Raw genomic sequence first — 27,182 nt, 5'->3', positions numbered from 1 at the left:
GTGGGGGGCACATGGCTGCCTCTGGTTTTTGGCTCTTTTTCAAGCCCAAGTCCAACCTGGCAAGGGGCCGCTTTTCACATGTGCCCGGGTGAGCTTGTCTGTCCCTTTGATGCTCCAACTCCCAGACCCCAGCCTCTGCTTCCCCTTTACCCCCAACTGGCTCATTGTCCACTGGTTACTCGCCTGGCCTGGAGAATGCAGCTCCGCCCTCCCTACCTGGAGCCCAGGCAGTTCCCAAACCCAGCAGTGCAGCCTCTTCCTTCCGCCACCTCTCTCAGGTCAGACTAGCAGCCCCACACTAGTTCATCTGGTCAGCCCGTCCTGGGCATCCCTTCTGCCAGGAGCTGCAGGTAGAGGCAAATGCAGGGCCTGTCACTGTTCCTAGGGAAGGCACATCTGGGACAAGCCACAACCAGGATGCTCCCAGGGCTCCAGTCCAGACCTGCCCTCATTCCTGCATCTGGTTTCCTTTTTCTTGTCCCTAAAGGACACTGGTGGTAGCGGCCAGCTGCAGGGGGACCGGCCAGAGAGATCTTGGGGAGCAAATTCGGGAACTCGGCTCTCCCTCGGTGCCCTCCCTCAGACCTGAATCCTTTGACCCTCCTGATTCTCAGCCGCCCCGTTCATGCTGCCTTATTGTAGCATCCTCTGAGGCGGGGGCCCCTTGTCAACTGGATCCCGTCAACAGAAGGTGCTCCCCATTGTCACACACACCACTATGTTATGTACCGCTGGGAAGGAAGAACACACCACCAATCACACCGCGGTATGGCCTCAACGGTAAGACACGTGCTGCCGACAGAGGATTTAGTTGCTTAAGTCCATGGAACCCCAGTGTCCCCTTGCAGCTTCCTGGATAAGCTACAAAGACATGTGCTTGCAATGGGAACACGAGAGGTCAGCCAGTCATGTCTTCTCCCGGCTGGAATCCTCTTTCCCTTCCACCGACCCCTCAGGGCTGCTATGGTGTGGTCAGAAGTGGACAGAGACACCAAGGCCATCCTGTTGGTCACGCATCTACCAACCAAGGGCAATAATACTGTCATTGTAGCGAACCCATGTATAGCACCTACTACGTGCCTGATGCTGTTCCTGTACGTCATGGTGGTAATTCAGCACATCCTTACAGCTGCTCTGTGAAATGGGGAGTAGAATTACCATCACCCCACTTTAGGGATGAGGAAACTGAGGCACAAGAGTTTAGGTGCCTTGCTCCAGGTGTCACATGGTTGGTGGAGACCGAGCTGGGGTGGCTTGTGGAGTCCGTGCCTCACCAGCTCTGCGGGGGCCGTGTGACGCAGTGGTAGGTGTGTGATTGAGGGCTTGCTCTTCTGGGGCTACTTTGAGTTGCAGGGTCCTTTGGTCCCCCGCCCACCCTCCCTCCCTTTTAGCTTCTGCTTGGATTCCCATGCGGTTGATTGAGAGCGCTAATTTACAGCTCACCTCCACTCTGATGTGGGCAGCTTCTGTTAAGCCCTTTTCACAGATGGGGAAACTGAGCTCCAAGCGGTGGAGCAGCCTGTGTGAAATCTCCCAGCTAGGGAGTGTTAGGGCACGATTCAAGCCCCATCTGTGGAACTCTAGAGCCAGGGCCCTTAGTGCCTGCTTCCCACAGCCTGCCCGCCATTGTCCCCTCTCTTCCCCTCCCCCGGGTGGTGTAGGCACTAGTGCTGCCTCATCAGAGAGGCACGCTTGGCTCACCCGTGTACACACAGCTCAGACCCAGGCACACACAGGTGCACACCTGGACACCCACCCCACCTGCGTTTGCCTGTGGGTCCTCCTGGGTCTCTGATTTTTTTGGTTGCAAATTCTGCGTGTTACCATTAACCGGCATTTGCCTTGGCACGGGAACGGCTTGTGTTGGTTTACACCGTGAGGAGAGCCTGCACTGTGTCCGTCCACCACGTGTCTGCCAGCGTGGCCTCTGTGCTAGACAGCCAGCAGCTCAGGCCAAGGGGGTGATGGGTGGTGCCTCCCTCACTTCTTGTCCTTTCCCTCTCAGTGGTAGGAACGTGGCTGCCCTGGCATCTGTGCCGTGTCCTGGCTGCCTAATCACAGCATCCCAGTCCCTACTCAGCCAGGCCACACTACACCACCAGCCTCCCTTTATTCTCTTTACGGAAAACCACTCCACTAGCAGTAGGAAGACAAGGGCCATCCTTGACCAAGTAGGAGGGTGGCTTGTGACATTGGAGGAAAGCTCCAAATGCCCCCGTGGTGCCCCCAACCCCTCCCATGGCGTGGGGGCCCTTCGGAGGAGCGTGGGCTGAGAGGGGCGGCCGTGGGCAGGGCGGGCAGCAGGCGGCACCATCTGCGGCCCTCCTTTGTGCTGGCAGCCAAGCAATCCTTCCATGGCTGTGATCCGCCGGGCCTCGTGCTTGGCGTGCAAATGAGTTTCCAGATGCCCGGTGCCCCCCCGCACAAGAAGCGGTAACTAGGGGCCTGGAGAAGAATGGAGCAATCTGGAAATTCATTTCTGTTTGTTTCAGCCTCTCTGAATAGGCTGCCTCCCCCTCCAGCTGCAGCAGATGTGTGCTGGGCGCCCGCGTTAGGGGCGTTGTGCCACGGTTTCTGGGCAGACACACGCCAGGGTGGGGCCTCTCCTCTCTGGCACCCTCCTCCCTGTGCAGGTGGTGGCATGGGTGGCCCACAGAGAGGGACAGGATTCAGCTTTTAAGACACAGCTCACCCATTGGCACCCCCTCCTGGAGGGAGAAACAGGTGCCGTCTCGAGGGGAGCCCAGGCTGAATCTCAGCCTCACTGCCTCTTTGGCTGAGCATCTTCACACACTACACAGGCCGGGCAGACGCACCCAACAGTGCAGGCGGGGCCCCTCAACACCCCACCCTGTTCCCACAAGAGCCACTGTCCTTCCTTTGCCCTTCGGACCCCAGCAGGCCCCTGAGATTGTGGACACCTCCCTCCCGGCCAGCTCGCAGCAGGACTGGATGGACAGGGTTCTCCTGCTGATCCTCAAAGCTGCCTCCTGGCCCCTGCCTGCCTGGTGAGGGGCAGGAAGGAACCCACTGCTCTCCAAGATGCCGGGCCCTACTCATTCCACACTCCTTACAGAGCTTGCCTGGCCCATGGGCAGGGGGCAGAGCCCGGCAGGGTCTGTCTCAGAGGGTCCCCAGCCCTGCCTCGCAGGGCCTGGCGCTGATGGGGGAGCCTCTGCAGGATCTGGGTGACCCGAAGCAGCAGCCCTGTGCAGCCAGTCCGGAGCCTCGTGTGTCTGGACCTCATCCCCGGGTGACTGCTACGTGCAGGAAAGGGTGTGATTCAAACAAGGCTGAAAGGGTTCCTCGTTGAATCAGAGGAGCTGGAGACCATGGCCGGTTCGTTTTTGCCTTCTGAAGGGTACCACCTTCTCTCCCACACCCTGGTCCAGCCTTGGGCTCCAGCATCGGGGCCTACAGCAGGGGCGCCGTCTGTGTCTTTGCCCATCTCTGGCTGTGGTTACTGTGGGCAAGTAGCTTCACCTGCCCAAGCTTCAGCCTGCTCTCTGTAGAATGGAGATAACAGCTGATACCCTGGATCACACAGGGTGGATTCGAGAAGAGGACACAGAATCATGTTGTACAGTGTCCAGATGGGAGATCCTGGGAATGAGGGAGTGGGGTCCCTCCAAATGGCCAGACAGTCCTGGTTCAAAAGGCTCCTGACCACCCCACCCGGTCGACTCCTTCCGGAACTACCAGATCAGTCTGGCTGAAGTACTCACGCCAGGAGTGGGACCCTAGCTGGGGTGTGATCCACCTCTTTGCTTCCACAGTCTCAGCAGTTCCTCTGCCGCCCCTGACCACAGCCCTGGAGGAAGGCAGGGCAAGGGTCCCTACTTCTCTTTCCCTGTTATCAAACTGAGGCCCAGAGAGGGTCTGTGAGCTCCTTAGGGTCACACAGCAGGATGGTGACAGTCCAGGCTTCCTAGCTCCTGACTCCGTCCCCAAATCTTAGCTCGACATGCACTTTGGAGGGACTAGCCAGAAACACTGACCTTGGGGTGCTTTTGGCCCTGGTGGCCACACTGGGACAGTTAAGGGTGAAAGAAAGTTGCATTCTTCCTCCAGCACCCAGTTCATTCTGGTTGCTTTTCTCTTGGTGTCTGAGGCCTTGCTAAGCCCTCACGTGCTCCTGCCTTTGGGGCCCCTGGCAGATTCTAGCTCGTTCCCCCACCCCACCCCCAGGCCACTCTCTGCCCTCAGAATCGTTTGTCCTTTCAAGCATCTGTGCCTAGTGGTGCAGGGACCAGTTACGGGTCTGACAAGAAGTGGGTGCACCCATGCTCAGCAAAGAGGCACTTTGCGGGGAGGAGTTTCAGGGAGAACCCTGCAGGGACTCCTGCGGTTGTCAACAGGTTCCAGGAAGAATCCAGATTTTTTTAAACCTTGTGATTTGGGGCCCCACTCACGGAGAGAAGCTATGTTGAGCCAATTATTCAGAGTCCGAGGGGGTGGACTTCACTGAGATGTCTGGGGGTGGCCAGCAGTTCCCAGCCTCGGCCCACACAAGGTCTGTGTTTGGCCCCCTCCCTCCCTCTCCGGTCTGCCGTCTGCTCCATGGTCTTGACTCACTCCTTTCTGCTGTTACAACTGACCCGTCTGTAATCTACTCCTACAGCAACAGAGGCTTTTCAGGCCTCCTTTCTTCGGGGGTGTTAGTCCCATTGTGCAGGTGAGAACACTGAGGCCTCCTAAGGAGGCTTAGTGACTCTCCTGGTGTCTCACCAAGGTGGGGGCAAAACCAGCGTCAGAGGCACCCAGTCTGAGAGGGTGAGGTGGCCGAGGAGCCCGCTGACCATCCTGTCCTTCCTTGCAGCCCTGCTGTCCTCCTGGTGCGAGGAGCTCGGCCGACTGCTGCTGCTCCGACATCAGAAGAGCCGCCAGAGCGACCCCCCTGGGAAACTCCCCATGCAGCCCCCCCTCAACTCCATGAGCTCCATGAAACCCACTCTGTCGCACAGGTGAGTGGGCTTGGGCTATCAGGGGTGGTACAAGGGCCTGCTTGGGTGGGCACTGGACAGCCACCCCTTAGGCCCCCAGGTCTCCTTGGAAACACCCCTCAGGTGGAAGACCTGGAGTGGGGACCCCTGAGCAGCCGGGAGGATGGTACCATTTCTAAAACTGTAACTGTCATGTCTTAAATCCCCATGGATAAGTGTTGTTCCTCCCCCATCAAACCTGAGGCTGAAAGCTCTGGTCTTACCCAGCCTGGCTGCTTTGTCCCTTCCGTGGAGGGCTGTCTCTTCTTCATGTTCCAGACTTCTGGTGGAAAGTGAGTGTTCCTAAATGTGTTCCCAGAGCCTTCCCTCTTTGCTAAGCAGGGGTTAGGCAAACCCAGAGACACCCAGGGTTTGGAAGGAGCTCAGAAAAGTCACAGGGCTGGTGATCCCACCCTTGGACTGGGACAGAGCCATCCCAGGCCATCGAGGCAGGAGTTGAGGGAGGCTGGGCCGCCAGCACAGGGATGGGCCACCAGAGGTCCAGCATTGCAGGAGGGACAGGCTTGCCAGAAGTCACCAGGCACTGAGGAGCTGTCCGGTCTGCCCTGCACCAGCCTCAGAAGGAGCACGTGGTCAGGACCAGCAAGTGTCCCAGTTAATTATCCCGCAGGTCCCTTGCTGAGCTGAGGATGCCCTCTCCCAGGGCTCTGCAGGCCGACCCTGGAACAGCAGGGCCTGTCATGCTGTCTGCTCTCCCTGTGCGTCCCCAGGGATGACTGGGAGGGGCATTTACAGTCACAGCTCCACTCCCATTACCCAGCCTGACCCAGAGCACACTGCAGGAGACCTGGGTCACACCATCGAGGCGCAGGAAGTCAGTTGCTGGCTAGGCTTTAGAAATTGAATTAGAGGCAGTTGATTTTTGGAGCCAGAAGGGAACTTAGAGTTCCTTGGATCCAGTACCTGCCCAGGCAGGATGGCCCCCGACATGTGGTTGATTCCCTGCCTGGGTCAGAAGCACCACACTTTGCACCACAGCAAGCCCCCTGCCACTCCTCAGGGTCACTGCCTCGTTACGCCCTCCGTCAGGACTACGACAGCTCTGACGCTTAGAACAAACCCCTTCTGTGGGTGTTTCTGGGTGGAGTAATGCTGGCTTTTGGGCCAGGGTAGTTTTTTTATGGTGCAGGGCTTTGCAGGGCAAGTCATGTCTTGGTTTCTGACCACTCAACTCTTCTAGTGACCCCTGGCATTGCTAAAGGACTCTCACACATTTATCGGAAGTGTCACCTGCGGTTAGGAACCACTACTCTAGAAAGGCAAAGCTCTCCTCCGTCCACCTTCCCCACCTTGCCCCTGGCTCTGCTAAAAGCCACAGGTCTTCTCCAGCTGAACTGCTGCCCAGCCGCTGAGCACAGGCTGCGGCTGACTGCAACCCAAGCTACACACTGTGCGTTTACCCATGTCACCTTTTAGCTCCTTAACCCTCCATCCTGCGAGAATCATCCTGCCTCTCGTCATCCCCCATCTCATGTCCTTCCCAGCCACCCCTCCTCCAAGTCATTTCAGTAAAGCTGTTGCTGATGGCAGGCCAGCACCCTCCAGAGACCTGCCCCAGACCTGCTTGGCCATGACCACAGCCAACCCTTGGCCAGGTCTTTGCTGAGTTGAACTGAAGGCATGAGACTGTCGAGCCCTGGGGTGAAACAGATAAACGGCATCTCTGCTCCAGGAGCCGACTCTCACTGGCTGAGGAGATAAGACTCAGTGAGGCAAAGGTGGGAGCAGGCAGACTGAGGCAGGTTTAGGCGACAGGCAGGTTGGCTTTGGGATTCATTAGGAGGAAGATGGCCAGGCTGAAACAGTCAAAAGGCTTCTGAGCCAGAGGATGTGGGTCTTGACCTTAAAGGACTTGGGCTGGGAATTGGGCAGGTGGCAGTCTATGAGTTTAAACTGGCTTTCGCAAGAAATGCTATGGGCTGAAGAGCCACCAGCTGGTACACAGTGCCCTGCCACTACCCCTGGTTCAGCCCCTGTACGTTACCGTGGAGTGCTGGAGAGTGCAAAGCAGGCAGCTTCTCAGAGAAGGGAAGGCTGTATGTTCTGGAAGACTCACTAAGTATTGACAAGTGACCCATCGGTTCCATGGAACTCAGCCTCCTCACAGAGCACAGCGAGGTGGCAGGCATTCTGAACAATACCCTACACCCAGATGGCAGAACTGGAAGGGAAACGCCCAGAGTGGGACAGTGACTTGCCCAAGAACACACAGCCAGGAAGGGGCGGGGCACTAAAACACACTGTGTCTCCCCTTCACCCTGCCACTGGCCATTCAGGACCAGTGACGTGGTATCTGGTCGTTAACCCGATTCTGATCCACACCTCACCCCATTTCCTGATTTATAGGTGGGCAGTTGAGACTGGAAAGTGTCATCTGTTGAACAAGGCCCAACCCATGTCCCTTCAGCCCAGGGCTGTTCCCAGGGCACACTGTGGCCTGAGATTCGAGATCAGCTGCTCTCTACCCGTAACTTCCTGAATTTCCCAAAGCCCCCTCATTTCCAGAGAAACTAGTGAGGTGTATCGCCTTTTAAGTCCCTATGTAATTTCCCGAACAAGAAGGAAGGACAGTGGAGGAGAAAGCCAAGTAATGTCACAGACAGGAAACGCTTCTGCCCACCCTCCTCCACAGCTGTGCTGTGAATGACTTGGAGGAAGGACAGTCCTCTTGCCTTTTCATTAAGGAGACCTTGGGCAATGGGTAAGCCTAGGGACCCTGCGTGTTCAGGATTGGGTGCTCAGAGGTATGCACTGATCGAAGACTCTGGGGTCCTTGTCTGAGGCTCTGAGGACAAGCAAACAAGAGAGAGTGAGGGAGCCTGGATGCTTGAAGCCCCAGGCTGTCTCCCTGTGACTGTCATGTTTCTGTAATTAAGGCGTTGAGGTCATGTCTGTTTCAGGCCGTGGAGGTCAGGACCACAGCATCAGTCTGTGAGGAGAAGCTCGTGACCCCTTGAGCCAGTTTCTGAGGGTGCTGGTGGTCAGGAGTAGCCCTGGGTACTTGCATGTTTGGCTAGAGCTCTGTGGTTCGTGGAGCAGCATGTGGGCTCGCTCCCTGTCTGGTCCTGACCTCCCCACTTTACAGAGGCCGGCAGAGCACTATGCTGGAGAACGGAGGCTGGAAGAGGCCACCCCAGGGTAGGAAGGGGACTGGGGCCTGCACCCAGGCAGCAGGACCCCTTCATTGTCCCTGCAGTGACCCAAACTTGATGCCAACAAACATTTCTGCCTCCTCCCGGATTTTTAATGAGTGGCTAAAAAAGCCATTTGTGGTTAGTACATTGTCTGTATGCAAATCAGTGCCACAAAGGTAATTGAAAGCCTAATAAATCTTGTTTACACTCTTAATTTGATTATAATCATAGTCGGCTAGAGCTGGGAAGCTTCCCTCCCTTCCTCTTCCAGGTGAAGGATTTGCAGCCCCCAGAGGAGAGGTTCTGGGTGGAGCCCTATGCTCTATTTGAATCCTGTGGGGCCCTGGGGCTCCCCTCCCATCCTGGGCAGGGTCATGGATCTCCCCTCCCATCCTGGGCAGGGCTCTGGGGCTCCCCTCTATGCAGCAGGCAGAGGTACAGGCTCTGGACTTTAGAGCTGCCGGCCATTGAGTTTCAGCTCTGCCATCTTCTAGCTGGGTCACTTTAGGCAGTTCTGTAACCCCTCTGTGCCTCAGTTTCCTCATGTGGGGAGGTGAAATAACAGCAGTGCAGGACTTTTGGTGCCAGGCCTGGCACACAGGGAGCCCCATGGACCAGTCATTATTCTCCAAACCTTCAGCCTTGTGCCATCAGACTCTGATGTGCTTGTTAACGGTCAGCCAGCAAAGAAGGGATCAAGCACAACTGACCCCCGATCTTCTTCTTTCCATGGTCCCATCACACCATCTTCCCTGCTTTCATTTTTAGCTCTTTTTTGCACAGCCAAACCAAATGCTCAGTTTGTAATAGACCCCTCTTCTTGCCCCAGGAAAAAAAAGCAATGAAAGGGAGATTGAGGGATCTATAAATCCTGCTCCATGAGTTCCAGATTGCCAGGATGCAAAGATCTTTTCCTTTCCTCTTTCCTATTGAAAAAATTTAAAACCCTCTAATATGCAGTTAGCTGTACAAGTTTCTCTCTGAGTTTCACCGCAGGGAGGGAAGGAAGCGGTCCCCAGTAATTGTAATGATGGAGAGCGCTGTTAATGGTCCCCCTAAATTAAAAAGGGTGGGAGCTGCAGCTCCTCACTGGCTTGGTGTTTCATTAGTGGTAATGCTACAGCCTTGCATGGAGACAGGACCAATATAGCCAGATCAGGGAAATTAATTAGGGTCTGACAATACCCTTAATAAGAATTTGTTATTTCTCCCAAATAAAGTGGCTGTTAGAAGTGCAAGGGAAGAAATAACTCAGCCCTCCCCTCCTCTTCCCTCCATAAATGTGTGTGTAGACAGTTTCACAGGAGGTGCCCCAGGAACCAGGAATCATCGCTCCCTCTTTACTCCTGTCCTCATATTTAGCAAACGTCAGTCAGTCCCATGGGGCCGGCAAACAGACATGTAAACTATCTACTATAACTGCAGTATGAAGAGCTCTTTATAAAATATATGGAAAAAAGTGGTGAGGGAACAGAGAAAAATGCCCTTGGTTCTTCTAGGGAGAGTTGCAAAAGGGAACATCCAGGCTGGGCTTTGAAGTATAGATAGGAGTTTACTAGCTAGAGAAAGGAAGGCAGAGGAACACTGAGGAAAGCCTCGGAGGCTTGGAAAATCCATTTAACCAGCAGGAATGATAGTAACACCTCCTCCTGTTGATGGCCTATCTGCAGAATTTCTAAGCACCATCACTATATCATCAAGTAAATATGGGTACCTTCACCCGAGTTGAGCTGGAGAAATGGAGAAAAAAAATACAGGTACAGTTGAGCAGGGACTATTTGCCAGGCACTGTGCTAAACTTTATCTGTATTTTTATGTTTCATCCTAACACGTTGATCAGCATGTCACCCAAATCTGGGTGACAGTTGTGTTTTCTCCGTGGCGCCTGATCCACAGTGGGTGATCAATATGTTGAGAGAGTATTAAGGTCCCACTTTACAGTGTGAACGTTGAGGCTGACTTCAATAACACGTCTCAGGTCATAGAAACCAGCAGAGGCCGACCAGAGCCAAGGTTTGACCCTAAAGAATCTTAAATTCACAGCCCAGATAGCTAACCACTGTGCTGCAAGGACTCCTTCTGCCATTTGAATATTAGCTAAAAGAACGTTTAGTCAGAGTCCTTGAATATTTGCCAGCATACTCAGTCCCAGGCCAAAGCTAGTGATTTGATGTATAATGTGGGACACTATATGGGTTTCGTCTGCAGCCAGTCTTTGAAGCCAAACGTTACATCTCCATGTTGGGTGGCTTCCCAAAGGCGATTTCCCAAGAGCCCTTGGAGAGCTATGCCCCTTCTTGGAATTCTCATGCACTTGTAGATCACCTTTGTAACGTGTGCTCCCTTGTGTGTCGTCATCTTTGTACAAGGAAATGCCACCTTACCAGATCTTGAGCTCCCCAAGGCAGTGGGATGTGGTCAGGTCCACCTGGCAACCTTGCCCTTGACTAGTTCTGAGAGCCTGGGAACCTCGGATCTTAAGAGATGTGTCTGTTCAGCCCACTTCGAAGGATCACATGAGTTCTTGGGTGAATTACATGTAGTTTCTTCCAATACAGAAGCCACTCGATAAATCATGCGAATCACAGTAGCCAGCAGTTTTAGGGCGCCCGGAGTGTGCTGGCATGGTCATCTTGCCCTGCTCATGTGAGCTCACTTAATCCTTATGACCACCTTCTAAGAGGGGCTGTCATCATCCCTGCGTGGGGCGAGGGATGGTCTCAGGGACACTGAGGCATAGTGAGAGTGAGTAGCTCCTTCATTAGCTTTCCTCTGTCCCCTCCCTGGAGGGCAGGACCTTTCACTTCCTGGGTGTCAGTGCCCATGAGGTCACAAGCACACTGTAGGTGATCAGTAATCAGGCTTAATGAATGAATGCATTCATTCATTCATTCTTTCTCAGGTGCCCCTCTGACTGTGCCAGCCCAGAGAGGTGGTGTTTCTTTCCAGCACTTTGGTTAGCAGAGGCTTCCTGAGCCCTGCAGGTGTGTGAAGAGATCACGCCAGGCACAGGTAGCCTGAAAACTCGGGGCTCCCAAGGCAGAAGGACTCTCACTCAGGCCCCGACTCGCCCCCAGGAGCAAGTGGAGATCAGGCCCGTGGATGTGACAAGGGCTTCCTGGAAGAGGTGGCCTTTGGAGGAGGAGCCTGGAAAGGATGAGTGGTGTTTTTCAGGGTGGGGACAAAGCGTCCAGGCTGAGAAGAGGCACAGAGGCAGGGAAGCATCTGCTGCTGTGTTAGGAGTCGCTTGGCCGGTAGAACATTGCTGAGATTCCAAGTGGCCTCTGGCACTGGTGCCTCTGTAGGTGGAGCAGGATTCTTAGGGCAGGGTTGGCTGGATAGGTCTGTGGCTGGGGGTGGCTTGTTGCGTAAGACCAGGCCATGCTGGATTGGGGGTGTGCAGAGCTGGGCAGAACTACTAAAGGTGGAATTCTCAGATCCCAGGGGAGCTGGCCTCCCTCTGAACTGCGACTGTATGGACAGGAGGGAAGTGGCTCCCAGTGGGAGACCCTGAAATTCCTCAGCCCAAGGACCTCTGACCTGGCTGAGCATGTCTGCTGGTTAAATAGCACTTGTAGAGGAGGGACACAGCCTCAGGGCTCCCCCAAGGCCTCCTAGGTCTTCTCTTCATCACCCTGGGCCCCTTCCCACCCTCGTAGGACCCAGGATCCTGGCTCGTCCTTGATCCTTGGGCACTGGGAGTCAGGCAGCCTCCCCCACTCCCCCGCCAGTGGCAGTGTCTGAGTCTGGGCAGAGGCGTTGGCAGGGCTGACTGCCACCGTGGGCCTGTGGGGGCGAGCGCCTTCGCTGCGCCAGCAGGAGCCGTCTCCCCAGGAGATGAGTCACAGCCGTGTCGGTACGGCTGCCACTTCTGCTTCTGCAGCAGGTGCGAGTGGGGGCGAGCACGTCCCCGAGACCACCCCTCCACGCGTGTGCCTGTCTCCTCCCCCGCGTGTGCACAGCACCATGCCAGCAGGGCCCATGTGCATGCACACATACATGTCCCCCACCTACACGCGTGCACGCCGGGTATACATCTGGGCTCTGGGGTGAACCTTCCAGCCAGACGGCGGGATGCCCAGTTTGGGAACCTTGGTTGAGTTTGCTTCTCACTGAGCTTGGGGTGGAGGGGACAAAACAGGAAGGAGCCGGTTTCCGCCCACAAGGCCCACCCACGAGCTGCAGGGCAGTTGGGAGCTTGCTGGCGGGCCTGGATCCCGGTGAGCCGGGGCCTCCCCGCCTGAGGTGGTGAAGCAGCAGCTGCGGGGCCCCGGCAGGCTCCGGGGGCTCCCGGGGGTGGTTCACTTCCTGAGCCAGCCCAGCGTGTTCTGAAAGGACATGAACCTCGGTCAGAGCCAGACCTCATCGTGAAGGGTTGGTGGGAGCCTGTGGGGCAGGAGTTCTGGGGAGAGAGGCCCGTGCTCTGCCCAGTCGCTGGGGTCCTGTACTCAATCAAGGTCCACCTGTGGTGAGAGCCCCGCAAGACAGCAGGTGGCCAGGGTCTCCTCTTCGTTGTTTAAAACCCTAGCCTGCAGGGCCTCCCTGTAAGACTCTGTTGTTCCAGCCCTGGGACCACGTGGTGCCCCCTGGTCCCCAGTGACCTCCTGGGAGAGCAGGCGCTGCTTGTTTTCCTGAGCTCCTCTGCCCCACCCGCCCGGGCTCTCTGGGCTCCTAGGTCCCCCGGCAGCCTCCCCAGATGCAGAGAGTGTGAGCTGTCGGTCACCTTTGGCCTGGGTGAATTACATCTGGGCCTCGCCCCCTTTCCGCTGGCCCACATCACATCTGGCCTGCAGAGGCAGCAGAGGCGGGGCGTGGGCAGGAGGGCTGGTTCCCTAAGGACAGCTCCTCTCCCCCTATTTCTAGGCCTCCTGTTCCCCACCCCCTGTCCCCCGACCAGAAATCATGAGTAATGCTAAAGCCTGTGTCACTTCCCACTTAAGAAAGCCTTTTTGTCTGCAGTCTCCTCTTTAAGCCCCATCAGACTTAGGCTACCAAGGCCCATGTTTTTCAGACTTACCTGCCTGAGACCCTCATTAAATGCGCACGTTACCCCATGACCCAGGGCATACACATGCTCGTATATAAAATCAAGAAGTCTGTTCAAGGGATGATATGCATCCTTACACTGTGCTCACACTTGATTACTTTCTTTTTTTATCCCCTCTTTTTCCCCCTCATGCTAGTTCAGTGTCACGACCCACTCATGTGTCATGACCTGCAGTTGGAAGACACTGAGAGTAGAGTGGTGGTGGGGTGTGTGCTGTTCTTATGCCCATTTGACAGAGGGGGAGACTGAGTGCAGACAGGCTCAGGAGCTTGTACCAGGGCCCTGACCCAGGGAGGGAGAGGCCAGAACTTGTACCCAGGGGACCAAAACAAAAGCCAGAGTAAGAGGAAAAGGGAGTAGGCATGGGGTTGCTCTTCTGCGGGTCAGGGCAGACCCATCCTGAGCAGAGACAAGAAGGAAGTCAAGGGCTGGCCAAGCAGAGAGGGTGTCCAGGCAAGGGGACAGCCAGCAGGAGCAGTCAGTGATGTGGTCCTGCCCTCCTGGCCTGACTTGACCAACACTACCGACTGCCCCCCAGCAAGGAGCAGGGCACAAGACTCAGACCCCCGGCTCCACTCTGCCCAGCTGTCATGCAGGACTGTGCCTCCCTCCTGGAAGTCGGAGCTCTGGGCTGGCTCCCAGCACTTCTGCCCCTAGTCGCCCCGGCCTCCAGGGCCTGGGCTGGCTGCCCGGCTAGGGAACAGTTCTCTAGGCATAAATGAGAGCTTTTGCCTTCTGCTGATTTCCTGTGATGAAGGCAAAAGTCAGAGGCGTGAGGTGCTTTCCTACCAAGCCACCCTCCTCCAGACCCCCTTCCCCCCACCTATCCCTGCTCCCCAGGTACCCAGCAGCGCTGCCTTGTGGGCTTCGCCCCTGTGGGGATGCTGTGGACAGAGGTGGTACACAGATGTGGGCGCTTTGCTTTCCTGCTCTTCCTGGGGCCGTGTCTGGGATTTTCTCTCAGTAAGAGGTTCCAGAGAGCCAATGTAGGACCCGCTCTAGGGGAGAGGTAGCCTCAGCTCAGCACTCCTGGGGGCTGAGACCCCTGGTAGGTTCCTTAAGCTTGTGTCCCTGCCCCTCTCACTCTCCATCTGTACCATGGCGACCAACAGGAAGCCATTATTGAGCAGTTGTGGTGTGCAGGGCGAGGCATCGGGCTTTGCTTCTGATGTTTGGGGGCTCCTCAGGAGATGTTATCAAAGAAGGTAGGTACTGTTGAAACTAGAAAGAAGACTGGGGAGATGGGGGAACCGCTGGGGTGGGGCTCCCAGAGGGGCGGGAGCCAGGATGGGAAGCTGGATAGGGTGGAGGGTGGGATTAGCCAATGGGGTAAATCATCCTGCAGCGTGAATTTGGACTTGCCTTGTAAACACTAGATGCCATTGAATAAGGTCTTTAGTTGTGCTGAGTGGCTTCGGTGTTTCAGGGAGATTTGCTTGGCAGGGATGTGCAGATTGGGGTGGAAGTACAGCAGGTAGACAGGTACCTGTGATCTGGGAAGAAGAAGTGACATGAGGAAGCTCGTTCCAAAGGCCAAGTCCGCTGGGTGGGGTGACCAGCTCATCATGAGGGGTTGGGGTGAAGGAGAAAGAGCCAAGACTCGGACTGAGGCCCTTCCGACCTTTTCTGAGAAGGAATCAGGAAGTTTTGCTGGGGACCTTGTACAGGGGAACCAGAGCTCTTTCTGGAAAGCCACCTACAGTCAGAGCCTGGTTGAAGGCAGAGCTTAGACTGAGCCTACAGGTCTCTTCCTCTGTAGCCAGGCCTGTGGACTTGGCCTAAGGGGAGGCAGACAGCCACCTCTGCAGTGATGGGAGCAGAGGTGGTCACTTTCAGTCTGTCCCCATTCAAGGTGCACTTGTTCTGCACTGGACACCGTGCCAGGCCCAGGAGACCCAGAACTGATGGAGAATGGGGTCACCTGGGTTTGGCTGGGAGCTACAAAGTATGGCGGTGGGCGATGGGGTACGCCTCGTCTGAGCCTATGTCTGCAGCCTCTGAGGACCCCCCTCTGTCTCCCTCTGCAGTGATGGGTCATTCCCCTATGACTCTGTCCCTTGGCAGCAGAACACCAACCAGCCTCCCGGCTCCCTCTCCGTGGTCACCACGGTTTGGGGAGTGACCAACACATCCCAGAGCCAGGTAAGAGCCTTCTCTCCCCCCAGCCACAGCCCCTCCTGTGTGGGACCATCCCTCAAACCCTGGGGCCCTCGGGTCACCATGCCATGTCACCCTGCTTGCTCTCCCAGGCCTTCCCCAGCTGGAAAGACCAGCTTTCAGGGCACACCCAGCTGTGGACACGCCTCTACCCAGGATGGGTCCACACCTGCCCCGGGAGGATGGCACCTGGCCCCTGTGCACTGCCCCCATCCTTCGGCCTTTCGGAGGGAATGGCTTTCACCTGAGTTCTTTCCTGGCCCACACTTACTTTGGTTAGATAAACAGGAGAACTTCCTCGTTGTTTTTATCCTCAGGGTTCCAATACCTGGGGTCATTTGACCCTGGGTAGCCTGGGTTAGATTTCAGCAAAAGCTTGAGCCTTAAACTCCACACCCCTAGTCAGGCCTGTCTCCCACTCTCACTCCTGCCCTTTTCCTCCACTCCAGCCTCTGCCGAAGCCACGTGAAGGGCTCGGGGCTGCTTGCCACCCTGGAGGGAACCATTACACTTACCTGTGGTCTCGGGCCCCAGGGAGCCCCACAACTGGGATCCTGCCGCCCTCCAGAGCTAGCGGGTTGGGCTTCTCTTTGCCCTCACAGAGCAGCAGCCCAGGGCCTCTGTGTGGCCTGACCTTTGGGCATTCAGGCCACTCTGTGGGGTGGGAGGGCTGAGAAGTCCGATGCTCTCCCACCTGCCGCCTGGTGCGGGACCAGGCCCACCTCGTTCCATCACAGGCTGAAGTTCTCATCTCTGCTGCCTGTTTTCAGGTGGGGTTACCCACTTATAATCACTTGTGTATTATGCCAACAGTTAATGCCCAGATGAAATTAAAAAGCCCCCAACTCTTTCCCTCCTCCTTTTCTCTGTTGTCCTCCCTCTGTTTTGACTCCTCCTCCACCTCCACCCCCACCTCTGTCATTTCTCCTTTTTTCTCTGCACCACCGTCTGGGTGACAGCCACTTTCTCTGCCCACAGGTCCTCGGGAACCCTATGGCCAATGCCAACAACCCCATGAATCCAGGCGGCAACCCCATGGCGTCGGGCATGACCACCAGCAACCCCGGCCTCAACTCCCCACAGTTTGCTGGGCAGCAGCAGCAGTTCTCAGCCAAGGCTGGCCCCGCGCAGCCCTACATCCAGCCGAGCATGTACGGCCGGCCCAACTACCCTGGCAGCGGGGGCTTCGGGGCCAGGTGAGCAGGGCCGGCCCGGGGCGGCAGCCTTCAGAAGGGGCGTGTCGGCCCTGCCTGCCCTCCACCCAGACAGTAGGGTCAGATGTAAATCCCAGCGTGTGCTTCCTGGACTGGGAAGTGTGGGGAGCCCTGGCCCCTCAGTTTTCCCATCTGCCTGCAGGGCATAGTAATCCCCCATTCTGGGAGCTGGCCTGCGGATCAGACGCTGCACAGCTGGATGGTGCTCTGGTGGCCATCAAGCCCGTGGGGCTCAAAGAACTACCTTTGTGTTCCTCACGATGACCCCTCTCTGTCACATCTTTATAAGTTGGAAGACACCGAGAGACCTGGCTCAGGAAAGCAGCTCTAGATGGGGTGCAGGAGGTTCAGCTCTGCCCTGCTGGTTGTGGAAGCAGAACTGTGTCGGGGCTGGGAGTCCTTGGCTCAAGAGTAAGGGAGGGAGAGGGCCTGGAATCCCAGGAAGGGGCTCCGGGGATCTAGGGGTGGCACAGAGATGTCCCATTCCCCCTCTTGCCACCCTGCTCTGTCCAAGACTGCCTCGTGGCCTCAGCCCTCCCCAGCTCCCAGGACTGAGCGCTGTCCCCTCTGGGCTCTCAGTTAAGACCTCCCCCCTCTATGAGAGGTGGGCAGAACCGACCCACCTCTGAAACGACCGACCTCTCCCTGCCCGCCCGAGGCTCGTCAGAGGTTCATCTTTAGATTCAGGCGACGTCTAACTCTCCCTTCTTCTCTCCCTCGCAGTTACCCCGGGGGTCCTAATGCCCCTGCAGGCATGGGCATCCCTCCACACACCAGACCACCTGCTGACTTCACTCAGCCAGCCGCCGCCGCCGCAGCAGCTGCAGTGGCGGCAGCGGCAGCCACGGCCACGGCCACAGCCACGGCCACTGTGGCAGCCTTGCAGGAAACACAGAACAAGGATATAAACCAGTATGGACCGGTAAGGGCCACAGCAGTCCTGGTCCTCTCAGCCAGGCAAACAGCCCTGGGAGTCGGAGTTGAGGGGCTGGTGTCTGTGGAGCCATGTGTGCAGGGGGGAGCTGGCGGCGTCAGGGTGCATTTGAGTTCTCTTAGAAGCGTGTGGAGGGGTGCGTGTTAGGATGCAGGCATGTCAGTGCTGCTGGATGGGGTGGGAGGTTGTTTGGGTGCTTGTGTTGGTTCTGCGTGGGGTGGTGGCTCATGTGTGTCTGCCTCTGGGGAAAGAGGTTCCCTCTTGCTCTCTGGGCCCTACTCACCAAAGAGTGGGCTCTATCATTCTGTCCCCCCGGTGGCCTCTGAGGACTGGTGCCCTCCTAGTCATCCCATCTGTAGATCCTGCCCAGGTCCCAGCTCTGCTCCCCTGACCTTCAGAAGGATGGGGTGGGATGTGGGAGAGGGGTACCCCCTCCCTTGCAGAAGTGCAGGCCAGGCATGGAGGAGGGGATTGCAGGATGGGGACAGCAGGGCAGGTGGGCAGAGGGGTGGGAGCTGAGGCCTCTTCAGACTTTGTTGATGGAGGGTGTGTCTCTGTGGGGCCAGGGCTTCCAGGAAAGGGGGTCCTGCCTCCATCCTCATCTGCCTCCATTCTCCCATGTGTCTCCCCTGCACCCTCTTCCCCGTTCCCTGCCTGCCTCCCTGGAAATGCTGCCTGTGCATTGGAGTGACTGCGCCCCACCCCCGTTAACACCCCTCAGGCTGCATCTTTCCTGTGCGGCCTGCAGAGGGCAACAGTGAGCCTAGGAGGCCAGTGGTCCTTTGGGACCAGCTGCAGCCGCACAGGAAAGAGTCCCCCGGACCCCCAACCCCCACTTCCCCCATTCTTCCCTCCCTGCACTTTCAATGCATGTGGCATTTTATTCTTTTTTTTTTTTCTTCTTCTCCCGTTGAAGGTCTGTTCCTCTTTCCAGATGGGTCCCACCCAGGCGTATAACAGCCAATTCATGAACCAGCCCGGGCCTCGGGGGCCTGCCTCCATGGGGGGCAGCATGAACCCTGCAAGCATGGCGGCTGGCATGACGCCCTCAGGGATGAGCGGCCCTCCCATGGGCATGAACCAACCCCGGCCACCCGGCATCAGCCCCTTTGGCACGCATGGGCAGCGGATGCCCCAGCAGACCTACCCGGGCCCCCGGCCCCAGTCCCTTCCCATTCAGAGCATAAAGAGGCCATACCCGGGAGAGGTGAGTATGACAGCAGGGTGGGAGAGGGGAGGACCTGGGGCTTGAAGACCCAGGTGCTGTGGGCAGTACCTTGAAAAAGGCATGGATTGACCTTTAGGAAACCTGGACCAAAATGCAGAGTCTTAGGAGTCAGGTGCTCCTGAGTTTAAGATCAGCTCTGCCATTTCCCAGCTGGAAGACCCTGAGCAAGTCACATCACTTCCTTGAGTCTCTGTTTTTTCTTTTTCAAAAGGCAATGACAATCCAACCCACCCCCTGGGGCTGTTGGGAGTCTTGAATGAAGGGATGTAGATGAAGCACATGGCCCTGGGCCGACACGGGTTGGCACTAACTTAGCAAGCAGAGCCACCGTCAGGGTTCTCTTTTATCTTGGTGCAGATGCTAGCTGGGTGACATTGGGTCCACATTCCTCACACCCACATGAGGGCATCTCACACCCAAGAATGAGAAATGAGACAAAACCCTGTAAAGATCTAAAGGCCGTGCATGTCGGAGAAGTGATTGGAAAGCGGTCAGCGTGTTTCTTAGGCTTGGTCGGGAGGAACGCTGCCTATTGGGCTGCCCAGCCTGCTCAGCCATAGGATCCGGGAATATTGAGGGAAGCAAGCCCAACCTCCTGTCCTCCAGGAACCGAGACTTTAGCAGGAAAGATAAGGTTTTAGCAGGAAACCACAAGGGACTGATGCTCAGTGGGGTGTATGGAACTCAGTGTGAGGTCAGAGAGGGAGGACTTCTTGGAGGGGGTGTCACAGGGCCTTCAGCGAGCACTCAGAAAGCGAGCTGGCAACAAATGGCCTGTATGGGTACCTGGGTGAGGATTTAGTTCACCTGAGGAAGACACAGAGACCCAGGATTATGGCCAGGTGCACACTCCTCAGGGGGCCCACCTGGATCCCTCATCTGGACAGGGCCCTTTCCTGAGCATCTCCCAGCGCTCTGCTCGCCTGCCTCTTCTCAGGTTGGCTGCACCCCGTGTCAGAACTGTGCCTTCAACTTGGGCTGCCAGTGGTCTTAGAGCCCAAAGACCCTGAGTTCCTTGAAGGTCTGTGTGCTTCCCCTCAGCACCCACCCTTACTCGGGCTAGAAGGTGGCTTGGCCACTGATGGAGGGATCCTGGGTCCGAGAGGGGAGAAAGATCAGGGACTTCCTCCAACACCCAGGAGCCTGGGTCAAATCCGGACCTCCTCCAGGTGGGTACCAGCTCAGGGAGAGGCCACTGAAGGATGGCAGTTCTCAAGGCCCTGGATGTTTCTGGGGGTGAGGGCAGGGGCCTCAGCCTGTGGGCCTCACTCCCATGCACAGCCCTCCACACGACTTCTGGGCCCTCTCAGCCCCTTCTGTGCTCAAACTCCCAGTGTCCCTGCTGGCTAGGCTAGGGATGCATCTGTCGGCCCCGCCTCGGGGCTGCGGGCACCCACGGAGGCAGTCACAGAAAAGGCAGAATTCCGGGTCATGAGCCTGACGTCAACCTTGCGCCGAGACCGCTCTTGGCTCCCTGGCTCTTGCCTGCCACAGGGGAGCACACAGAGGCTCTCAGTTATCTTTACTCAGTCATCCTCTTCAGAGACCACTGATGCTCCCCAGCTGCACTGTACCAACCCTGGGCCCTGTGCACTGCTGGGCCCTGTGTGGGAAGCCCGGCGTCACCTCACAGTATACACTCATAGAACCTTGGAATTGTGGGAACCTAGGGGCAGGGGCTGGGATCAGGTCACCTGGTCCCACATAGGACTCTTCTGTAGCCCAGGGAACAGGCCCCAGCCTCCACTTCCCCTTCTGCAGTGATGTGACGGGACTCCCATCATCACACAGAGTGGCCACCGTAGTGCAGCATCGTAAGCTGCGCCAAGTTCTTGGGCACTGACACAGACCTCTCCCTTCTCTGCCGTTTACCCCGGCTCTTCTTTCATGTGTTGAGCAAGTATTAATTGCGGGCCTGTTCTTTGCCAGACACTGGGACACCGCCGTCTCCTGGACCTCTGAGCCTGGAGGGCAGGAGAGACAGTTAATAAACAAGACAAAGAAGAAGCACTGACTCTGCAGGATGTAATGGCCTGGGCACCCTGAGGGTCACCTGATTTTACAGACTGGGAGGCAGCTGCAGGGTTGGGAGTGGCTCTCCCAGGACGGCAATGCTGCCCCTCCCTGGAGCCGTCAGCTCTTCTCTCTCAGTTGCCTCCCTCAAGAGGGACTGTCTTGTCCCTTCACCAACCTGGGTTCTCCTGACCTCTGCACGGGTGGCCCAGAACTAAACATCAGTGTGTTCTGCTCAGTGTGGGGTATGGGGACAGCGCCTCCCGGATTCAGCCTCAGAATACAGGAGTTGGGGGTCACCTCTCCAGAAGTGCATCCTTTGTGACATACCAAGCAGTAAGAGAGACCCAAAGGGGCTTCAGAATTGAGCGGTCTCATGATGGCGTGAACAAAAGACTCTGGACGTGCCCCTGGGCTCAAGGGGCGTGGTGATTCCAGAAATTCAGCTTCATGGGGAGGTGACCCTCAAGCCAGATGGGCAGGATGTAGTGTTCCTGGATGTCAGGGCAAGAAGGGACCCCAGGCATCATCTGGTTCTGCCTCTCCGCTTTCCGGGTGGGGTGGGCATTCTGTGGGTGGAAAACAGCAGGGACAGAGGAGAAGAGGTGGGATAGTCCTGGCACCCAGTGCGCAGCTTGGCTCCAAAGCACTGATGACCTTTCCCCTCTCCTCTCTCTGCCACCACAGCCCAACTATGGAAACCAGCAATACGGACCAAACAGCCAGTTCCCCACTCAGCCGGGCCAGTACCCCACCCCCAATCCCCCACGGCCGCTCACCTCTCCCAACTACCCTGGGCAGAGGATGCCCAGCCAGCCGAGCACCGGGCAGTACCCGCCCCCCACGGTCAACATGGGGCAGTATTACAAGGTGAGTCCCCCCGCCCCATGGGCCCCTTCCTTCCTCACCCCTTCACCTCCCTACCCCCGCCTGTGTCATCGTGGCTCTGGACGTCTCCTAAGGTCACCAGGGGGCAGACAGAGATTTCTGGATGTGACCTCATGTGCTCAGAGCTGTGCATGCGGTGGCCGAAATAGGAGACTGGCTTTTCTTGGTTCCTGTTCTCATGGGGCTCAGAGATGCTTTCCCTTCTCCTTCTCTATTTATAGGACACACAGGATAACAATTAACAGCGAAAGAAATATATTTTTTAAAGAAAAAGCACCTGCCCGGATGTATTAACGTTTGATTGCAAACATTGTTTCTAGGCACGTGGGCACAACTGTGTTGTATAGTTTTTATGTGTTGTTGTTATTACAGTTGTAATTTTGAATCAGTTTCTTTCGCTTGACACGAAGTCATAAACATGTTACTTACAGCTACCGTCCCTGTGGTTTTCACTTTCAATGGCCGCCCAACATTCTGCTGGGAACTGTACCATATTTTATTGTTCTCTTTCTGTTGGACATTTGGGTTGTTTCTGAGTTTTCACTTTTTTGAAATAGTATTATAGTGAATATCTTCAGGCACATAGCTCTTTCCTTCTTTTGGATTATTGTAAAGTGTGTCCGCAGGAATGAGGAAGACTGGAAATATTTTACGCTTATTTACGAATGACTCATGCCCGGGTACATGACCACCCACCACATGGACTTACTATTTTTACCCCAATTTCAGCACACTAGGTGTTGCTATTTTTATAAACTTGCTAAATTGGTAGCTATGGGCAGAGAGAGGCAAAACACTGACCACTGCAGTCACCTGCCCTACGCACCCAGCCACCCCCAGCTCTCACCCCAGAACTGGGCCGGCCTCTTTAGCATCCCCTGTCCTCCTAGAAGATTTTCTTTTTGGGAGGGAGAGCGGGCTTCTAGGAGCTTTTTTACCTTCCATTCATGGCATTGTTTATCTTGCTTTACCAGCCAGAGCAGTTTAATGGACAAAATAACACCTTCTCTGGAAGCAGCTACAGCAACTACAGCCAAGGGAACGTCAATAGGGTATGTTCCAGTGTCCATCTTGGGAATTACAACCCACACGTACCATGTTAGAGGGGGCCTCACTTTTCCTGCCCCAGCCTCTCTGGACACAAGTAGGGTCATTTACTCTAGGGCACAGAGATGCTTGGAGACTCTGCAGCCAAGATGAGTGGGCTGGGGATGAGTGTGGACCTGGCCAGTCCTGGAGAGTAGCAAGGCGAGGACTAAGCGAGGAAGGGAGAGGGGCTCCTGGAGATGCTCCATGTCTGACTCCATCTGGGGACCCCGGTGGGGTGGGGTGGGGTGGGGATGAAGGATGTGGCCCGGGGCCACGACGTAGGCAGTGGGAGGCCGGGGCTTGTTCTAGCTTTCCTCTTCTCCCGGGATTGTATTAGGCCCGTCCCCCACCCCCTTGAGCCTGTCTCCATTGATCAAATAGGCTGGGGACCCTATAGTCCCCTGGTGCTGTGGCCCAAGTGAAGGGTGGGAGGCCCTTGCCAGGCCCGTCTGTCTTCTGACGGTGGCAGAGGCCTGAGTGCAGCCAGGATGGAGGAAGAGGTTTTCTTAGGAGACTCTCCTTCCTTGAGGGAGCAAGGGCCATAGCCCTGGGACCCTAGGGTGGGTGGGGTGTAGGTCCACAGCCATGGCCTCTCCTTATTCCTGTGACCCCATAACCTACATGTGGCTTCTCTTTCCCTTCAGCCTCCTAGGCCAGTTCCTGTGGCAAATTACCCCCACTCACCTGTCCCAGGGAACCCCACCCCCCCCATGACCCCGGGGAGCAGCATCCCCCCATACCTGTCCCCCAGCCAAGACGTTAAACCGCCCTTCCCTCCTGACATCAAGCCAAACATGAGCGCTCTGCCGCCACCCCCAGGTGAGTGCCCCACTCTCATCCCCTCTCTGTCCAGCCACCCTACCTCCCCCTGCCACCCCGGAAGTGGGCTAAGAGCCAAGGGGCTTGGAAGTCGGACTGACTGCCTGTGGAGGCTGGGCATGTGGAAGGGGCAGGAGGGTGTGAGAGCAGGCCTCCTTACCTCCCGCCTGAGCAGCTGGAGGCTGGGGAGGAAAGCAACGCTCAACTGTGGGAACGGGCTGGGAGGAGAAGCCGGGGTTTCCAGAGCAGGGAGCAGGTCGAGGCAAGGGAAATGCACAGCAGGATGAGTAGGACGTGGGATGCAGGGGTGGACAGGATGGGATCTGATGGACTGGAAGAAGCCAGGGGCCACCTGGTGTACCCTGAGCACACAGTCCAGCTGCTGTGGCCCTGATCACACACATGCCCAGAACATGTAGCCACGCATGCATGTCGTGTGGGTGAGCGAATCCCACCCCTCCCACGGCCCCAGAGCCCATGCTCTCTGTGCCAGGTGGCCAGGGGCTTGCGGCTCACTGGCGCCCCCACCCCCACCCAGCCAACCACAACGACGAGCTGCGGCTTACGTTCCCCGTGCGGGACGGCGTGGTGCTGGAGCCCTTCCGCCTGGAGCACAACCTGGCCGTCAGCAACCACGTCTTTCACCTGCGGCCCACGGTCCACCAGACGCTGATGTGGAGGTGAGTGTCAGGGCACAGCGCCACCCAAGTGGCTGGAGGCGGTCCCGGTGGTGACATGGAGGCCCCAGGCAGCACCCTCTCGGAGCCGCCCTGAGCCTCTCCCTGTCCCCAGGTCTGACCTGGAGCTGCAGTTCAAGTGCTACCACCACGAGGACCGGCAGATGAACACCAACTGGCCAGCCTCGGTGCAGGTCAGCGTGAATGCCACGCCCCTCACCATCGAGCGCGGCGACAACAAGACGTCCCACAAGCCCCTGCACCTCAAGCACGTGTGCCAGCCGGGCCGCAACACCATCCAGATCACCGTCACGGCCTGCTGCTGTGTGAGTGTGCGGGCGGGGCCCGAGATCCTCAGCCCCTCTGGGCCTCAGCCGTGCCCTGGGGTCTCCATCACCCCTCCCCACAACTCCCAGAGTGATCTTCAGAAGTACCCCAGAAATGTGCCGCGGTGCGCTCAAGGCTGTGTGATGAAATTCGAGCTCAAGTGGGCCTCACAAGCTGCCGTGCTCTGACCTGAGGCTTGGCCTTTCCCTCTCGTGCCACCGCCTCCATCCTTCCTGCACACTCACCTCCACTTCCTTCTATAACTCCTCCTTCTGGACATCATCCCCCGTGCCTAGTACCTTCTTCCATTCTGTGTATCCCTCAAAGCTAGGCTCTGTTCATGCCTCATCTGCAAGAACTTTTATATTCTAATCACCTTTTCCCCCCAGGCCCAACTCCACCAAATCTGGAGTTAACTCTCTCCCCTTCATCACCCAACCCTTCTGTCACAGAATCGTGTGTGTGTGTGTGTGTGTGCCCCTCTAAATTGTGATTCATGGATCTAAGACCATGTCTGAGCCACGGTCCTGTCCCCCAAAATCAGGACCTGGCACACAGGGCTCACTTGGGGATTTGCATGGAAGTAGATTACCTGTCCTGCTCTGCTGATCTCCCTGGGGGAGAAGGAAGAGCTCTGATCCTGCCCTTATGAGGGTTGGGGCACCAAGACCACCTAGAGATAGGAGTCACAGGACTATGGACACTGTCAGAGTGAGGAGCCTTTGGGGGCTTCTTGGCCTGTGCAGTCCTGGAAGGCTTCCTGGAGGAGTGAAAACAGGATGACATCCTGTGGCAGGATGGGCAAAGGAGGCATGATGGGGAACAGCGGTGGGCAAGGGTAGGAAGTGAGGTGGCTCCAGTTCTAATGTCATGTGTCCCATAACCTCATCCTGGGTTTGTTTCAGTGTCAGAGTAAGCCTTGTTGGCCTAGACCAGTGGCAGCTATCCCCAGGTAGTGACCCCAGTCTGGGTCCCCCAGCTCACAGGTCCTAGGACACATCCTGGGCCTTGAGGGCTCTCTCCCAGGTCCCAAGGGACCCTCTCCTAGAGGAGCATCACCATGGACATGGGGCCCTTTCCTGCACTTGGCCCCTGGGGCAGGGGGGCAGCCTAGGCCTGCAGAGGCCCAGGTGGGCAGGCCATGAGGGCCACGGGGCAAGGACCGAGCCTCTACTCTTTCTCGGCAGTCCCACCTCTTCGTGCTGCAGCTGGTCCACCGGCCCTCCGTGCGCTCTGTGCTGCAAGGCCTCCTCAAGAAGCGACTCCTGCCCGCAGAGCACTGTATCACGAAAAGTGAGTGGGGGCGTGGGGACCAGAACCAGACCCCAGTCCCACCAGGCCCATCATCCCCTGGCATGACACCACTGGGCCCTGAGTGTTCCCTGGCACTAGCCCCTCCTCCTCTCCCTCCACTGCTCCTCCTCTGGGGCTGTGGGGATGATCAGATGATCATGGTTCTATGAGCATAGGATGTGAGGAAGATTAAAACAAAACGCCATAGTGTAGGTAAGCTAGGCAGGCTTCTTGGAAGAGGTGATCACCAGGAAGGATGGGAGGAACTGCAGAAGGGGATCTTCATCAGGAGCGAAGCACAAGGGTGGATTCCACACTGGCCCGCCCACCTTAACAGCCCAGGCCTAACCCTAGAGGGAGGGACTTGGCCCAGAGTCCCCGGTGCAGATGCTTGGTGGGGGCACACCACGCAGGGAGGGGCACCACTGCTCCCCCTTCAGTTGTGCTTCACGTTACGTCCCAAGCCCCAGAATGCCGCCAGGTGGTTGTCCATTCCAGTTTCCACACTTGGAGAATTAAGTGCAGAAGTGCCTGAGGGGGGCCTCTCCACTGACCCAGAAAATCAGTAAAGTGACAGACTAGGTTTCTGCAGGTTTTGCAGAAAGTCCTGCCTTCCCAGTGAAGGCAGGGCTTGTGCTGCAGAGACGGGGGCTGACGTGGCCACCTCCAGGGGCACATGAACTTCACACATGTACACGCGGGGTTATCATTCCAGTTCTGGGTGGCCCAGGGCCACGCTCTGCTTCACCCTGGCTGGGGTGTGCTACATACCTATTCATGAGACCACCCCCCAGTGTTGGGGGGCATAGAGAACCAGGGTATGTTTTGACCACATGAGGCAGTGAGGGGTGTGCAGGACGGTCCTGCCCTCCTCATCCACCAGTGCCTCTGCCCCACAGTCAAGCGGAATTTCAGCAGCGTGGCTGCCTCATCGGGCAACACAACCCTCAATGGGGAGGATGGCGTGGAGCAGACAGCCATCAAAGTGTCTCTGAAGTGCCCCATCACATTCCGGCGCATCCAGCTGCCTGCTCGAGGCCATGATTGCAAGCACGTCCAGGTGAGTGGTCCCAGGGAGCCGCCTGAAGTCTGACTGGCATGGCAAGGGGTAGGCTGGGGGGCAGCGGAGCCTGTCTCTGACCCCCAAAGGATGCCTTGGCCATCAGCACTGAATTCACTCACTTCCACCATCGCGTATCCTTTGAGCATCTTCCATATGTGCTCAGAGCTAGGTTCCCAGGGGGCTACAGGACTGGATTCAGACAGTCCCTGCCCTGGTGGATGCCAGATGCCAGCTGGAAATGCTGCACACACAGCCACCATGGCTGATGGGGGACCTGAAAGCAGGGCTACCTCTGC

General features: G+C 57.0%; 1 protein-coding gene across 9 annotated transcripts in view; it reads left to right on the top strand.

Moving 5' to 3' along the window:
* Nucleotides 1-27,182, top strand: part of ZMIZ1 (zinc finger MIZ-type containing 1) — a 228,178-nt gene that overhangs the window by 189,122 nt on the left and 11,874 nt on the right. For 8 of the 9 annotated variants that reach the window (XM_072971228.1, XM_072971227.1, XM_072971226.1 and 5 more), the window contains 12 exons: nt 4,820-4,964; nt 15,212-15,326; nt 16,320-16,537; nt 17,279-17,477; nt 18,406-18,696; nt 21,418-21,600; nt 22,593-22,670; nt 23,352-23,526; nt 24,065-24,206; nt 24,319-24,529; nt 25,718-25,823; nt 26,723-26,883. In XM_072971228.1, the coding sequence (XP_072827329.1) occupies nt 4,820-4,964; nt 15,212-15,326; nt 16,320-16,537; nt 17,279-17,477; nt 18,406-18,696; nt 21,418-21,600; nt 22,593-22,670; nt 23,352-23,526; nt 24,065-24,206; nt 24,319-24,529; nt 25,718-25,823; nt 26,723-26,883 (2,024 nt within the window). The remainder of the gene's footprint in view (nt 1-4,819; nt 4,965-15,211; nt 15,327-16,319; nt 16,538-17,278; nt 17,478-18,405; nt 18,697-21,417; nt 21,601-22,592; nt 22,671-23,351; nt 23,527-24,064; nt 24,207-24,318; nt 24,530-25,717; nt 25,824-26,722; nt 26,884-27,182) is intronic. The other variant, XM_072971229.1, reaches the window with a different exon arrangement.

The sequence above is a fragment of the Vicugna pacos genome, chromosome 11 (genome assembly GCF_048564905.1).
Source record: "Vicugna pacos chromosome 11, VicPac4, whole genome shotgun sequence".
Classification (NCBI taxonomy): Eukaryota; Metazoa; Chordata; class Mammalia; order Artiodactyla; family Camelidae; genus Vicugna; species Vicugna pacos.
The sequence above is the reverse complement of the archived record's forward strand: the minus strand, read 5'-3'. Positions and strand labels throughout refer to the sequence as shown.